Raw genomic sequence first — 14,969 nt, 5'->3', positions numbered from 1 at the left:
TCATTTTAATTAATCAGCAAAGAGGTTAGTAATTACCTGTGTGCTTCAATCATTGGAAAATTACAATTTAACTATATTTGAATAACTCAAATGTTCATAGATTGTTTTATAACCTTTAAACCCTAGATAACTTTCATTTATGCTATATGCCATGGTTCCTAAAAGTGGTGGTTTGTGCTGAAATATCGTTCAATGGTACTAACCACTGATACCTTATCCAAGTGACCATGCATCATTTGAATACCCAGATATTGAGTAGCAATAGCCTACTTGACTAAGAGAGATTGAAACTAAATCCAATCTTACCCGACATTCATTACAACATGCCTGACATATACTCATGCCTGACATGCATTCTAACAAAGCTGGAACCCTGGCTGATCATCTTTCTTACTTTGCCTTCTATACCTCCCCTAACATTTTTTTTTAACTTTTACTTCAGGTTTTTATGTCTATTTTAAACGTTTTATGTTTCACAAAATGCTAATATTTCATTTTGCATTATAGGCACAGACCAGTCTTAGAAAAGTCATTTGACATAGATTATGTCCTGAAGGTAAATGGCTTCGTTATTTCTTTCCATACATTTTAGAAATACTTATGGATATAGTAAAAGCGGCTTTCTTCCAATTGATGTTTGCTTGATTGATGTTTATATAGGCAAAAACTATCCGAGAATTTGATGAACGGTTTACATCAGTGATGTTTGGTTACCAAACAATTGCTGACTACTACAGAGATGCCAGTCCTTACCTCAAGCTAAAGTCAATTGAAATTCCTGTTTTGTGCTTGAATGCTTTAGATGATGTCTTCTCACCAAGTCATGGTAAGTTTATGTTTTATATTTCGAGAGTGATGAACTTTTAATGGTATAGTTTTAGGTTGACAACAAGGAAAGTTGTGCTCAAATTCTATCCTTCACTTATTTCCACATTCAGGTTTTCCTTGGTCAAGAATTTTCAATTTTTATACGTCTTTGTTTGGTATTTAACCTTGGGGGCTCACTGATAACGTAAATGACTTTGCTGGAAATGAGATCACCAGAAAATCTCAACTCTGACTCTTTACAACAAGAACATCACCTTGAATATTTTTCCCAGGAACAGAAATGAAAAGTAGAGAAGTTATACTAAACTTGTACGTGACTTGCGGAGTCCACACTTGAAGTGTTGTATGCAAAGCTGGGTAACATTACGAAAAGGAAATACAGTGACTGGGGAGCGCAACATATTTACAAAAATGATGTTAGAACTATAATATTCTACTTGGCAGCAAAGGATGAATGGGCTAGATTTTTGGAATAGGAGACTTTAAAACTATAAAATGTTTTGATAGGATAGACATTAAGAGAATATTTCCATTTGTGAGCAAGATCAGAAATAGAGGCCATCAATACAGGTTAGTAACCAAGGAGTAAAATCAGGAATTGAGAAGAAACATCTTTAGTTAGACAGCAGTAAGAATGTGGAACTCACCTTCATAGGTAGTCATTGAAGCAAACAGCACAGACACATTTAAAGAAAATCTTGATGGACATATAAGGAAGGAGCGAATAAAGGGTTATGTTGATTACAGTTGGAAAGAGGAGATTCGGCAGAGGTTCAAATGGTGCATAAATACAAACAAGGAGTAACTGGGCCAAATGCCTCTTTTCGAACTGTAGTTTTGTTTTACTGTCTGTTAATGAGGAACAGCGCTAAAACCAGTCATCTTCAAATCTTCAAGCTAAAAATATTCTAACAGGAAACACAAACAGGAAGGATGGAGTAGCTGGGGTTTTATGGCCACATGTTACACACAGATTGCAGTTGGGACATTTGTCTTGTAGTTGCTTCTGAAAGAGAGAGGAAAGTTGAAAATGATAGTGGTGAGCATGGTATTTCAATCAAAATGTGCTCCAGGCAAATCAATCATACAATACAGTTAACCATACTACAGGAGATATTTGTTGAGTAAACATATTCAACAGTATAAGGTTAGCATTGCTCATTCATGAATTTGTTACCTCTGGACTTGACTATTCATAGCACTTCATATTGAAAGCCTTTCAACTTCCACTTGTGATGTCACAATTGGGAAGAGATCACAGATAATGGAACCCCAGTGAATCTAATTAAAACAAGGAATTTAACTTACCTAACCGACTTACTATAATTCAGACCCCAAAGGTGATACATACTAAGTTTTTTTCATGAACAGCAGAAGTAAATCTTTTTATTATAAATGTGAATAGTTTAACAACATTACAAAGAAAATAGATAACTAATTACTAAACTACTATTACTAAACTTAAGCTGTGTTCCTGTAACCACCCCAAATACGCATTTGTTCACAGAAGATAGCCAGTTTTCCACAAGTGTTAGGGGTATGGTGGAAAAGGTATACTCAAGGAAAGGTCAGTTCTGCATCTAAAGTCCAGTCCACAAATGAAGAACATGTTGTTCTTATAATCCTCTTGACCTTTACCAATTATCACGGGATGAACAAAAATGAAGAATCTTTATTGCACTGACTGATTGATTGGACCCATAGTTTTTCCTTTTCACTTTATATTTTAGAATTCTTTCTTTTGGTGGCTCTGAATGTAGATTTTTTCCTGCTCTTTGGACAGGGTGGGTACAGCACACTACAAAAAAAAGAGGGGACAGCGAGATGTTGTTGAAGCTTCTGGAGGTTTCAGTTTGTATTTCAAGCGTCTGTTTAAAAATGCTATTGAACCAATCTGAACTATTCTAAGCTCACCTGAACTTGCAACAGATGATACCGATTTGTCTGGTGTCTCTGTAGAAAGTAACATTGTCTCATATGCATAGAGCTTCTTTTGTTCTTCCAAGTTGCAAAAGAAGACCTTGAATGTTTTTTTTAAAGTAGTGTCCATTTCCTATTATTAATTCAAAGAACAAAATAGAAAGAAGTAGTCTTTATACCCCTTTCATAAACTTAAACTAATCCAGACTTCTGTTGGCTATGTTTCAATGACCCATCACCACTGTGCAAGCTGGTAGCTAAAGATACTGCTTCTTGGGCAGTGCAAAAACAGGCCTTCTTCTCCCCCTCGGGGCCAAATGTGGTGGTTATGACATGAGACCATTCCAGTCTGACCCAAGGTTTCAAATCAGGTTAAAGCAGCCTCAGCCATCTGGAAGAATGCCTAGCATTCCAGAAAAAAGGTCAATGTCCTTCTCCACTCTAACATCTTTTGTCCATTATTTCACATGCTCTATCTCTTCTGTTCTACCTCCCACAAAGGTTCTTGCTCTATCACTGTCATTAGTGCCTGCAATACCTTTCCTATTTGCTCTCACCAATCCAAGCCCCCATCACAACTAACCTCTGCACTGCCTACTCACTCAATTCCCAACCTGAATTCAAGTTGGAGGACAGGGGCCATTCTCTGAAGTTGGTGAGCTTGATTCCTGTAAGCTATAAATCTCCTAGGTAGAACATGACGTGTTGTTGCAGCTTGCATTGAACTTCGTTGGAATACTGCAGCAGGCTCAAGATGGAAGTGTTGGCACAGGAACAGAGTGGTTTGTTGAAATGGTGAGCAAACCAGAAGTTCAGTGTCATTCTTAAGCTTTATTTTTTTTAAATTCACTTGTAGGCTGTGGTCATTGCTTGTTGGGCTAGGAATCATTGCCCATCCTAGTTGCCTAGAAGTGGTGACGAGCTGCCTTCTTGAACTGCTGCAATCCATGTGCTGTGGGTATACTCATAATGTTGTTGGGGAGGGAATTCAGCATTTTGACATATTGACATTGAAGGAACAGCGATATATTCCCAAGATGTAGAGGTGCTGGTGTCGCACTGGGGTGGGCAAGGTCAGAAATTACATGACACCAGGTAATAGTCCAACAAGTTTATTTGAAAACTCAAACTTTTGGAGCCTCACTCCATCTTCGATTGTTAGTGTTCCCAAGTCATAGAGTCATACATCATGGAAACAGACCCTTCAACCCAAACTCATTCATGCTGACCAAGTTTACCAAATTAAACTAGTCCCATTTGCCTGCATTTGGCCCATATCCTTCCAAACTTCTCCTGTTAAAGTATCTGTCCAAATGCCATTTAAGTGTAACTGGACCCATATCTACTATTTTCTCTGGCAGTCCATTCCATATATGAATCATTTTCTGTGTGAACAAAGTACCCCTCAGGTCCCTTTTAAACCTTTCTCGTCTTAAAATTATGCCCTCCAGTTCTGAACTCCAGTAATCTAAGGAAAAGACCTTTCATGCCACCACTCATAACACCATATCAGTAGTTAACAAAATAAGAAACTAACAGAGTAGTTAAATAATAGGGATGATGCATGTATGACCATAATACTTTTGTATTATAGAACTAAAGGATCTTATAACTGCATCCAATCATTTCATAGTCACTGACTCCAAGTTTTCTTCCGTGGCACTGAGCAGATGCAATAAGCGGAAGACATGGATTAATTTATTCTTGGGATACTCTAACATACATTTCAGCAGTGTTTACATGAGTTCACTGTGCAGCTGTTGAAATATGGCATGGTTTTCGCTAAGTAACCATATCCATCAGCTTTGGTGGTACTTTCAACTTTGAGTCAAAAGTTTAAGGGTTGTGATCCGACTTCAAGAGATGAGTATGAAATGATTGTTTGACACTCCTGTGCAATACTGAGGGAATACTGCATTGTCACTGCATTTTGCATGAAATGTTCAATCTCTTTCTGCCCTCTCTAGGATCCCCTAACACTATTTGGAACAAATGTTACACAGACATTATTTACTTATTATCACATTGATGTTTTTGTGGTTTACCTATATGCAAATTAGTTGCTGAGTTTTCTACATGACAGCAGTGGCCGTATTTCATTAGCTGTAATGTTATTTGAAACACTTTGTTTTTGTGGGACATGCAATATAAATGCAGTTTCTTTTTTGCGGAATCAACTCACAAATGCAGTCACCTTTTATTTAAGTTATGCATGTGCTAAATTTAAAAGAGTTTTAAATTATCCCAATTATACAAGCTGGGAGGAACAGTGAAAATACATGCCAAGTTTCTGGTCCTCAATTCTGTGATTTGCTGGACTGCGTACCTTGAATTCAAGGTTCTCCTTAAGTATACCCACCATTGGGAGTATACCGAAGATCTCTTTTATGGTAAAGCACAAAAGAGAAAAAGATATCACCAACAGCAGATACAGAACTCAAGTGCACACACTAATTCACAATAAGTGTGTTTACCACAAAAAGATTGAGTGCTGTTGCACAATTAGTTAGTGTACAGTTCTCCAACCTAGATTTGAGTCTAATCCTGATTAATTGTCATCTATCTCCAAACCAACATAACATAGGTTTAGGCAATTTTGTCCCAAATGCCACCATAGCATTTGGTACTACAGAGCCATATATGTTACTGTTGTGATCAGAGATAATGGGAACTGCAGATGCTGGAGAATCCAAGACAACAAAGTGCGAAGCTGGATGAACACAGCAGGCCAAGCAGCATCTTAGGAGCACAAAAGTTGACATTTCGGGCCAAGACCCTTCATCAGAGTGCTGGGTCTAGGCCCGAAACGTCAGCTTTTGTGCTCCTAAGATGCTGCTTAGCCTGCTGTGTTCATCCAGCTTCACACTTTGTCATATGTTACTGTGTTGCCTTTTTGTGTACTTTTTCATTGGATATGGAAAGCAGGCTTGTAGTGAATGGCTTGATAAATGATGAACCCTAGAATGCTAATTGTTGGTGATTCAATACTTTGCAATTGAATGTCAAGGATTGCTGATTGGATTGTCTCTCTTTAGAGAAGGTAATTGTTTAGCATTTGTACAGTGCAAATGTTACTTGTCAGTTGTCAGCCCAAGCCTGGATTTGTCCAGGTTTTGGTGCATTTGGACATGGACTGTTTCAGTATCTGAGGAATCGTGAATGGTGCTAAACATTTTGCAATCATCTACGAACATCCCTGCATCTGAATTTAAGATTAAAGAAAGGTCATCGATGAAACAGCTGAAGATGGTTGGGCTGGACACTACCCTGAGGAACTCCTGAAGAGATGTCCTAGAGCTGAGATGACCTCCAACAACCACAAGTATTTTCCAATGTCCCAGGTATGTATTCCAACCAGTGGAGCTTTTCCTCTGATTCCCGAATGATTCTAGTTTTGCTCATTGACCCTGACGCCGCAATCAGGCAAATATGGCCTTGATGGCAAGGGCAGTCACTCTCACCTCACTTCTGCAATTCACTGCTTTGTCCTTGATTGAACCAAGCCTGTAATGAGGTCAGGAGCTGAGTGGCCACGGCAGATCCCAAAGTGGATGTCAGTCAGCAGGTTATTGCTATGCAAGTGCTGCTTGAAAGCACTGCTGATGACACCATCCATCACCTTACTGATGATCAAGAATAGACAGTAATTTGCCAGGTTGGATTTGTCCTGGTTTTTATCCAAGGAACATACTGGGGCAATTTTATGTGTTGTCGGGCAGATGCCAGTGTAGCTGGGCTGGAACAATTTGGTTAGGGATGCAACAAGTTCTGGAGCACAGATCTTCAGTATTGCCTTTGTAGTATCCAATGTTCAACTATTTCTTGGTTTCATGTGAAGTGAATCAAATTGGCTGAAGACTGGCATTTATTGTACTGGAAACCTTAGGGGGAAGCACAAAAGGATCATCCACTCGGCACTTTGGCTGAAGTCTGCTGAGAACACTTCAGCTTTGTCTTGTTGTCTTTGCTTTCAGCAGTGAGAACCTACTTTCTTCTTTTTGTGTCTACAATTTATATCTATCTTACATATCTATCACTCTTTTATCACAATCAGCTGCTGTTTGTCTTTTGCCTTTTACTCTGCTTACCTTCACCATGTGTTTCACTCGCTCCTTTGCCCTCTCTGTCATCAACATAAAAACCATCATTTTGTCTGAATGAGTCACAACCAACTCAAAACATTACCTCTGTGTCTCTCTCCACACATGCTGCCAGACCTCCTGAGTTTCTCTCACATTTTCTGGAGAAATGAAGTGAGTGTTAGTTCTCTAGATGGTGAGAATGGAAAAGATAATAGAAAATAATAGGGAAATGCAAATGAAATGAACAAATATTTTGCTTCAGTTTTCATTGCAGAGCATTTCAAATACATTCCAGTAATCACCATAAATCAGGAAGTGGAAGGAAGAGAGGAATTTTGTGAAATGCTTAACTGCTTTAGTTAATCACAGATCGTAGGTCGTACGCTTAGAAGTTTACTTCTTAACAACAATATACTAATTTGGAGTATTCTGAAATATCCCCTTAATGTCTGCCATTGCTCTATGGATCTATCCCCTGGTCAGCTGTAATCTGCTCTGTGATTGGTTCAAAAATGAGCTGCTCTAAAAATAATTTAACTCAAAAACATTCTATAAATTCTTCACCTAGGCTGCTCTTGTCAACTCTATATTTCCAGTTGATATATAAGCTAAAATCACCCATAACCATATTGCTTATATGCCTTATCCTACATTGTCGTTACCATTTGGGGCCAGCAGAAAAGACTTAGGTCTGGAGACTGGATCAACTATTGAAGTGAAGAGTGGCTGTCCCTTCACAAATGTGTCAATGCGGAGCTGGGTAAGTAATGGGGCAAGGATTGGAGGTATAAGAACTAACATTTCACTTCAATTATAAGATGATTATATTTTGGGATAGTAGTTTTAGATTTAGAGTAAATATGATCTGGGGAATGTGATAGGGTGTCCTCTTCTGCAGTCTGTTTGAAATAAGCCTGGGTGGTTCGAGATCAAAGGAAAGCTTTGATTTTCAACAAGTTTTAGGAAATCTTTAAGGAAGTAACAAAAACTGTTGAAAAAGGAAATCAGTGAGTTTCCAGAAGGCATTCAATGAGGTGTCTTACTATCAAATAATATAGAAAATAACAGCTCAATGAATAGGAAATAAAAGGAGAAAGGTGGTGGTTTTCAACTGAGGGGCATCATGTTTTAGGTGAGCGGTGAGGTTGAGAATGTGGATCCAGTGTGAGAATTGAACCTACACTGTTGGTATCACTCTGCATCTCAAACCAGCTGTCTAGCATAGGCATTGACTAACTAACAGGAAAGAGAAAGAAGCTATAAATATCAGAGATAATGCTATAAATATGTCATTTTCTGGTCGGTGAGGTGTAATGACTCATTCACCACAGCAATCTGTGTTGGGGCCTCAACTTTTTTTTTGCAATTTACGTAAATAACTTTGAAGAAGAGATCAAAGATATATTAGCTACATTTGCTAGTAATACAAACATCAGTGGGAAAGTAAGAAGGGGATAACAGCAGTCTACAAATGGGTAAAAATACGCTTATTGAGTGTGCAAAACTATGGCAAATATAGCAGAATATGGGGGAATGTGAAATTGTTCATTTTGGCAGGAAGAATAGAAACTAGCATATTATCTAAATTGTGACAGTTTGCAAAGCTTTGAGATGCAGAGGATTCTAAATGTCCTCATGCAAGAATCACCACAAATCAATACACAAGTACCAGCAAGTAATTAGGAAAGCTAATAAGGATAGTGAGTGCAATTGAACATAAAAGTAGGGAGGATATGCTTTAATTATATAGGGTACTGGTGTGACCCCATTTTGGAGTAATGTGTGCAGATTTGGTCTCCTCATTTGAGGAAATAAATAAATGTATCGGAAGCAGTTCAGAAAAGGTTTACGGGACTAACATGCAGAACCTGTGGGTTCTGCTACTTGAGAACGTTAGACAGGCTGGGTGTATATCCATTAGCGTCAAAAGAGTAAGAGCTAACTTGATTGAAACATGTAAGGTCCTGTGGCATCTTGACAGGGTGGATGTGGAGAGGGTGTTTCCTCTTTAGCGAGAATCTAGCAGTAGAAATTTCATAGATGTAGATCCTTTTGTTTAATTATTAGGCAGAGATAGACTGATTCTTGATAAACCAAGGATGTCATCGATGGACAGGTACATAATACCATGATTTTATGAATGATGGAGTAAGCTGAAGGGGGTCAAGTATTCCTGTTCCTAACTTGTGCACTTGAAAGTCTGTAAATACTTTGCATATCTATAAAACAGACACATAGAGATAATGTCAGCACTCTGAGTTTCCAATAAATAGACCCTTACGACACGCAACATCCCAGGAAGGTGTCATCGCTATTGGGTTGTGAACAGTCATATTGTAAACTATCAGTCTACTTCTAAGTGCAAGGAGGTTGGGATAGCTAACCAGCAAGGACGAATCACATTTAGGGGGAGATGCTGGTGTCATGATAATATCACTGAATTAGCAATCCAAAATACTAGGTTATAGTCTATCTAGCCTCAGAAATGCCTTTTAATCTATCATCGATCATTGAGAAAAGCCACCTGGCTTACCTTTATGCAAGGAAAGCTGCCATTCTTATCTGTTCCATGACTCCAGACTCATAGCAATGTGGTTCTGTCTTAACTGCTTCAATCTCATCACAACAAAAAAGCATTTTCTAAATATTAAAAAAAATCTATTTGTATTCCCACGAAGGCTACAAGGGTATCTTGAAATGTAATAGGCTTATACTTTGTGCCAGGCTTTAGAAAGTAGTCTCTCCCCACAGTGCCTGGGCAGTAGCTGCAGCAAGCTTTAGTGCATCCCTTAGCACATAGTTCTGAAGTAATTTAATATTTTGGGGGGACAGCTTATTTATGATACAGAGTGATGCCAACAATTCTCGCACCAGCTGAGGTTACTATGAAGGACTCTCCTTTTCAACCCTGCCCCTCTCCAGAGGCATAGTGACCATCAGTTTGAACCACATCAGTCATTCTTAATGAGAACAGTCCCATGTTAAGACTGTGGCAACTTTGCCTTACATTTAGTCCTCTATCTTGTAGTATGCCAATCTGCAACATTCATTTGAGGTCAGTTCTTTGCAATGGAACATTAACAAGCTTTAGGTAGACCTCAGAGCATCTTTCACTGAGTTGATTGTTCTCTCAGTGCAGTCAATGTTCATCTCAGTGCGCATCTCACAGAGCAGCCTGTATAGACCAGAGTTAAAGAACTGCTTGACACAAATCTCAAGAGAAACTATTGCATCTCTCTCCAGACTTTCTTTGCAAAGGCACATTCCTGAAGATGTATGACAGTGTCTACCCAACTGGAACACCCCCAGCCTCATCCTGCCAACAGCTATTTTGAGGGCAGCATGCAGTGGCAGAGAGCCCGAGTGACCATCTATTGGGCAATACCTTTCTCACTACCAGCCAAGCTACATCTTGAATTGAATTAGGTTTATTGTCGCATGTACGCACATGAGTACAGCAAAATGTTTGCAAGTCGTGACTCATGATGCCACCTTAGGTACAAATGTAGTTAGGTACAGAATCTTAGTTATAAAGCAGAAAAGTAAGATAAACAGTTAAAAGATTAAATCTTACAATTCTTCTTACTAAAAAGTGGGAAAAAAGAAACACAGTTAACACTTCAACACCAATAGAGGGTGCTGCTGGGAAGCATCTGTGCAGGATTCTGGCAGGAGTAACTCAGTCACTGCAACTGAGGAGGGGAATGCACAAGAACTGATGTCACTCAATGGTATAAGAGCATCCAGCAGAGGGTGCTGCTGAGGAGATACTGCAGAAGGTTCTGGGAGGAGACAGCTCTGTCACAAGCCTGCCCAGGAGTGAATAAAATGGAAGCGAGTTATTGTAGAGGGGTCATTTTGAGAAGGGCTGCGTTGTGTATGAGATGCTGCCACAGGCTTAAGTGTGGGCTTTGGTGAATACTAAGCTTTGGTGAGGACAACGATCAGTAACAAGATAAGGGCAAAGTAAGATTCTGTTCTTTATCTTACTGTGAAGGGCCAGAGATGGCAATTAGGACAATGGTAGACTACTCCTGCCAGATGTGGGAGTTCAGAAACCAGTCTACTGTTTCTGACAACTAAGTCTGCAGGAATTATCCATCTGCAGCTGTTCATAGACCATGTGGTTCGTTTGGCGAGGCAGTCAGACAAACTGAAGAGCATACAGGGGGCAGAGAGTGTGATAGGCACAAGTTACAGTGAAGTGGTCACAGCGCAGTTTCAGTCAGATAGATGGGTGATCACTAGGACAGGCAGGTAGTGCAGGAATATCCTGTGGCTATTCCTCTCTCTAAAGGTATACCGTTTGGGATATTGTTGGGGGGATAGCCTCTCAGGAAAGTACAACAGCAGCAGCCAAGCCTGTGGCACCATGGCTGGCTCTGCTGTAGGCCAGGGTCAGGCAGCGTCTAAGTGAGTGTTTGTAAGGGGACTTGCTAATCAGGGGTGCAGACAGGCATTTCTGCGGCTGCAGTTGAGACTCCAGGATGGTGCATTGCCTCCATGGTGCCAGGGTTGAGGACATCGCTGAGTGGTTACATGAAATTCTTAAGGGGGAGGGTGAGCAGCCAAAGGTCATTATACATATTGGTACCAACAAAATAGTTGGAAAAGACATGACTTCCTGAATAATGATTATAGGGAGTTGGGCAGAAGGTCAAAGTGCAGGTCTTCAAGGGTAGTAATTTCTGGACTACTTCCAGTACCACATATCAGCAACAATTGGAATAGGAGGCTTTGGCAGATGAATATGCAGTTTGAGAGCTGGTGCAGGGGTCAGGGATTCAGATTTTTGGATCATAGCGGTCTCTTCTGGAATGGAGGTGACCTGTACAAGAGGGATGGATTGCATTTGAACTGGGGAGGGACCAATATCCTGGTGGGGTGGTTTCTTCGAGCCACTCAGGAGAGTTTAAACTAGTCTGGTGGGGGTTGGGATCCAAGGCAGTAAAGAGATGAAAGAAGACAGTACAGAAGTTAATGAGGGTGAGTTAAATAGTTCAGGCAGTGTGGCAAGGGACATCTGGGTTAAACATCTAGGGGCAGCACGGTAGTTCAGTGGTTAGCACTGCAGCCTCACAGCACCAGGGACCCAGGTTCGATTCCAGCCTCAGGCGACTGTCTGTGTAGAGTTTGCACATTCTCCGTGTCTGCGTGGGTTTCCTCCGGGTGCTCCAGTTTCCTCCCACAGTCCAAAGATGTGCAGACTAGGTGGATTGGCCATGCTAAATTGCCCGTAGTGTTCAGGGGTGTGTGGATTATAGGGGGATGGGTCTGGGTGGGATGCTTCAAAGGGCAGTGTGGACTTGTTGGGCCAAAGGGCCTGTTTCCACACTGTGGGGAATCTAATCTAAACTGCATTTGTTTCTACGCAAAAGGCCTGACAGATAAAGCAAATGAACTCATGACATGGATGGGTACATGGGCCTGGAATATTCCACCTATTACAGAAATATGGCTGACGGAGAGACAGGACTGACAGCTCAATGTTCCAGGGTACAGATGAAGGATAGAAGGGGAGGCAAGAGAGGAGGGGGAGTTGCTTTTTTGATTAAGGAGAACATCATGGCAGTACTGAAAGAACACATTCTTGAGGGTTCGTCCACTGAGTCTAGTGGGTACAATTGAGAAAAAGTAAAGGGGCGGTCACTTGATCGCACTCTATAGGCCCCCCAACAGGCATCAGGAGATTGAGAAGCAAATATGTAAAGAGATTGCACTTAGCTACAAGAATAATAGGAGTAATAGTAGGGGATTTTAACTTTCCTAACATCGACTGGGACTGCCATAGTGTTAAGGGCTTGCATGGAGAGAAATTTAAGTGTGTTCAGGAAGAATTTCTCATACAGTATGTAGATGGCCCGAATTGAGATGGGGCAAAACTTGATCTCCCCTTGGGAAATAAGACAGAGAAAGTAATGGAAATGTTAGTGGGGGAGCACTTTTGAACTGGGGCCATAATTCCATTAGTTCTATAATCACTATGAAAAAGGAGAGGCCTGGTTCACAAGTTAAAATTCAAAATTGGAGCAAGGCCTATTTTAATGGATTTAGACAAGAACTTTCAAAACTTGATTGAGGTAGGCTGTTTGCAAGCAAGGGAATGTCTGGTAAGCCTCTGGGAGACTTTCAGAACTGAGTAAATGGGGGTTCAGGGCCAGCATATTCCTGTTAAAGTGAGGGGTAAGGCTGGCAGGAGTAGGGAACCCTGGATGACTAGAATTACCGAGGCTCTGGTCAAGAAAAATAAGGCATATGGCATGTATAGACGGCTGGGATCAAGTGAATTTCTTGAGGAATATAGATGATTTTGAGTACACTTAAGACAGAAATTGGAGGTCTAAAAGGAGACATGAGATGGCTTTGGTAGATAAGATAGAGGAGAATCCAAACAGATTCTACAAGTAAATGAAGGCAAAAGAGTAACTAGGTAGAAAATAGGGCCTGTTAAAGATCAATAAGGTTGTCTACGTCTGAAGCCATGAAAGATGGATGAAATCCTAAATGAATATTTCTTGTCAGTATTTACCTTGGCGAAGGGCATGGATGCAAGGGAACTTGGGGAAATAAATAGTGATGCCTTGAAGAGAGTCCACATTACAGAAGAGGAGGTGCTGAAAGTCTTAAAAAGCATTAAACTAGATAAATATCTAGGACCTGAAGTGTATCCTAGGATTTTGTGGGATGCTAGGGAGAAAATTGGTGTCCCTAGAGGAGACATTTGTATCACCGATGGCCATGGGTGAGGTACCCGAAGATTAGACGGTGGCTAATGTTGTGCCATTACTTAAGAGAGGCTTCAGGGAAATGGCTGGGAACTACAGACCGGTAAGCTTTAAGTGTGTGGTGGGTAACTTTTTAGAGAGATTTCTGAGAGACAGGATCTTTAGTCATTTGGAGGCAATGATTCATTTGGAATAGTCAGCGTGGCTTTGTATGTGGTAAATTATGTCTCACAAATATGATTGCAGTTTTTGAAGGGGTGATCAAGAAAGTAGATGAGGGCAATGCAGTAGACATTGTCTGCATGGACTTTAGCAAGGCTTTTGACAAGGTACCATGTGGTAAGTTGTTGAGTAAGGTTAAATCTCATGGGTTCCAGGGAGATCCAGCCAACTGGATACAAAATTGTCAGAGAGTGGTGGTACAGGGTTGTTTTTCAGACTGGAGGCTTGTTTCCAGTGGTGTGCCACAGAGATTTGTACTGATCACTGTTATTCATCATTTAGATATATGATTTGGATGAGAATTTAGGAGGTATGATAAGTATGTTTGTAGATGACACCAAGGTTAATGGTATTGTGGACAGTGAAGAAGGTTATCTGGGAATGCAGCGAGATCTTGATCAACTGGGCCAGTGGGCTCAGGAATGGCAGATGGAGTTTAATTTAGTTAAATGCATGGTGTTGAATTTTGGTGAGTTAAACCAGGGCAGGACTCATACGCCCAGTGGTAGGTCCCTGGGTGTTATAGAGTAAAGAGATCTAGGGGTAGAGGTTCATAACTCCTTGAAAGTAGAGCTACAGGTAGACAGGGTGGTGAAGAAAGCTTTTGACATGCTTGCTTTCATCAGTCAGTGCATTGAGTATAGAATTTGGGACATTTTGGCAGCTGTACAAGACATTGGTGAGACTAAATTTGGGGCAGTATATGAAGTTAAAGGATATTATTAAACTAGAAAGTTACTAGGATGCTACCTGGACTGGAAGGTTTGAGTTATAAGGAGAAGTTAGATAATATGGGACTTCTTTCCCTGGAGCATAAGAGACTGAGGGATAACGTTATAGAGATCTATAAAAGGCATTGTTAGGCATAGATAAGGTAGATTAACAATAGCTTTTCCCCATGGCAGGGGAGTCTAAAACTACGTGGCATAGGTTTAAGGAGAGAGGGGAGAGATAAAAAGGGTCCGGGGGATCATTTTTCACACAGAGGGTAGTGACCGTCTGGAATGGGCTGTGAGAGCTAGTGGAAGTGAGTACAATTGCATCATTTAAGAAACATTTAGACAGGTACAAGGATGGGATAGGTGTGGAGGGATATGGACCAAACGCAGACAAATGGAACTAGTTTAATTGTGAAAACTGGGTGGCATGGTCAAGTTGGGCCAAAGGGCTTGTATCGTGTTGTAGACCTCTA

The 14,969-nt window shown here is 40.6% G+C and overlaps 1 protein-coding gene across 2 annotated transcripts in view; it reads left to right on the top strand.

Annotated features, from left to right (window-relative positions):
* Positions 1-14,969, top strand: part of abhd3 (abhydrolase domain containing 3, phospholipase) — a 105,871-nt gene that overhangs the window by 68,203 nt on the left and 22,699 nt on the right. For both annotated transcript variants that reach the window (XM_048528497.2, XM_048528496.2), the window contains 2 exons: positions 508-556; positions 661-826. In XM_048528497.2, coding sequence (XP_048384454.1) covers positions 508-556; positions 661-826 — 215 coding nt within the window. The remainder of the gene's footprint in view (positions 1-507; positions 557-660; positions 827-14,969) is intronic.

Source organism: Stegostoma tigrinum, chromosome 5 (assembly GCF_030684315.1).
Source record: "Stegostoma tigrinum isolate sSteTig4 chromosome 5, sSteTig4.hap1, whole genome shotgun sequence".
Lineage (NCBI taxonomy): Eukaryota > Metazoa > Chordata > Chondrichthyes > Orectolobiformes > Stegostomatidae > Stegostoma > Stegostoma tigrinum.
Note: the sequence above shows the minus strand (reverse complement) of the source record. Positions and strands in the feature narration are given on the sequence as shown.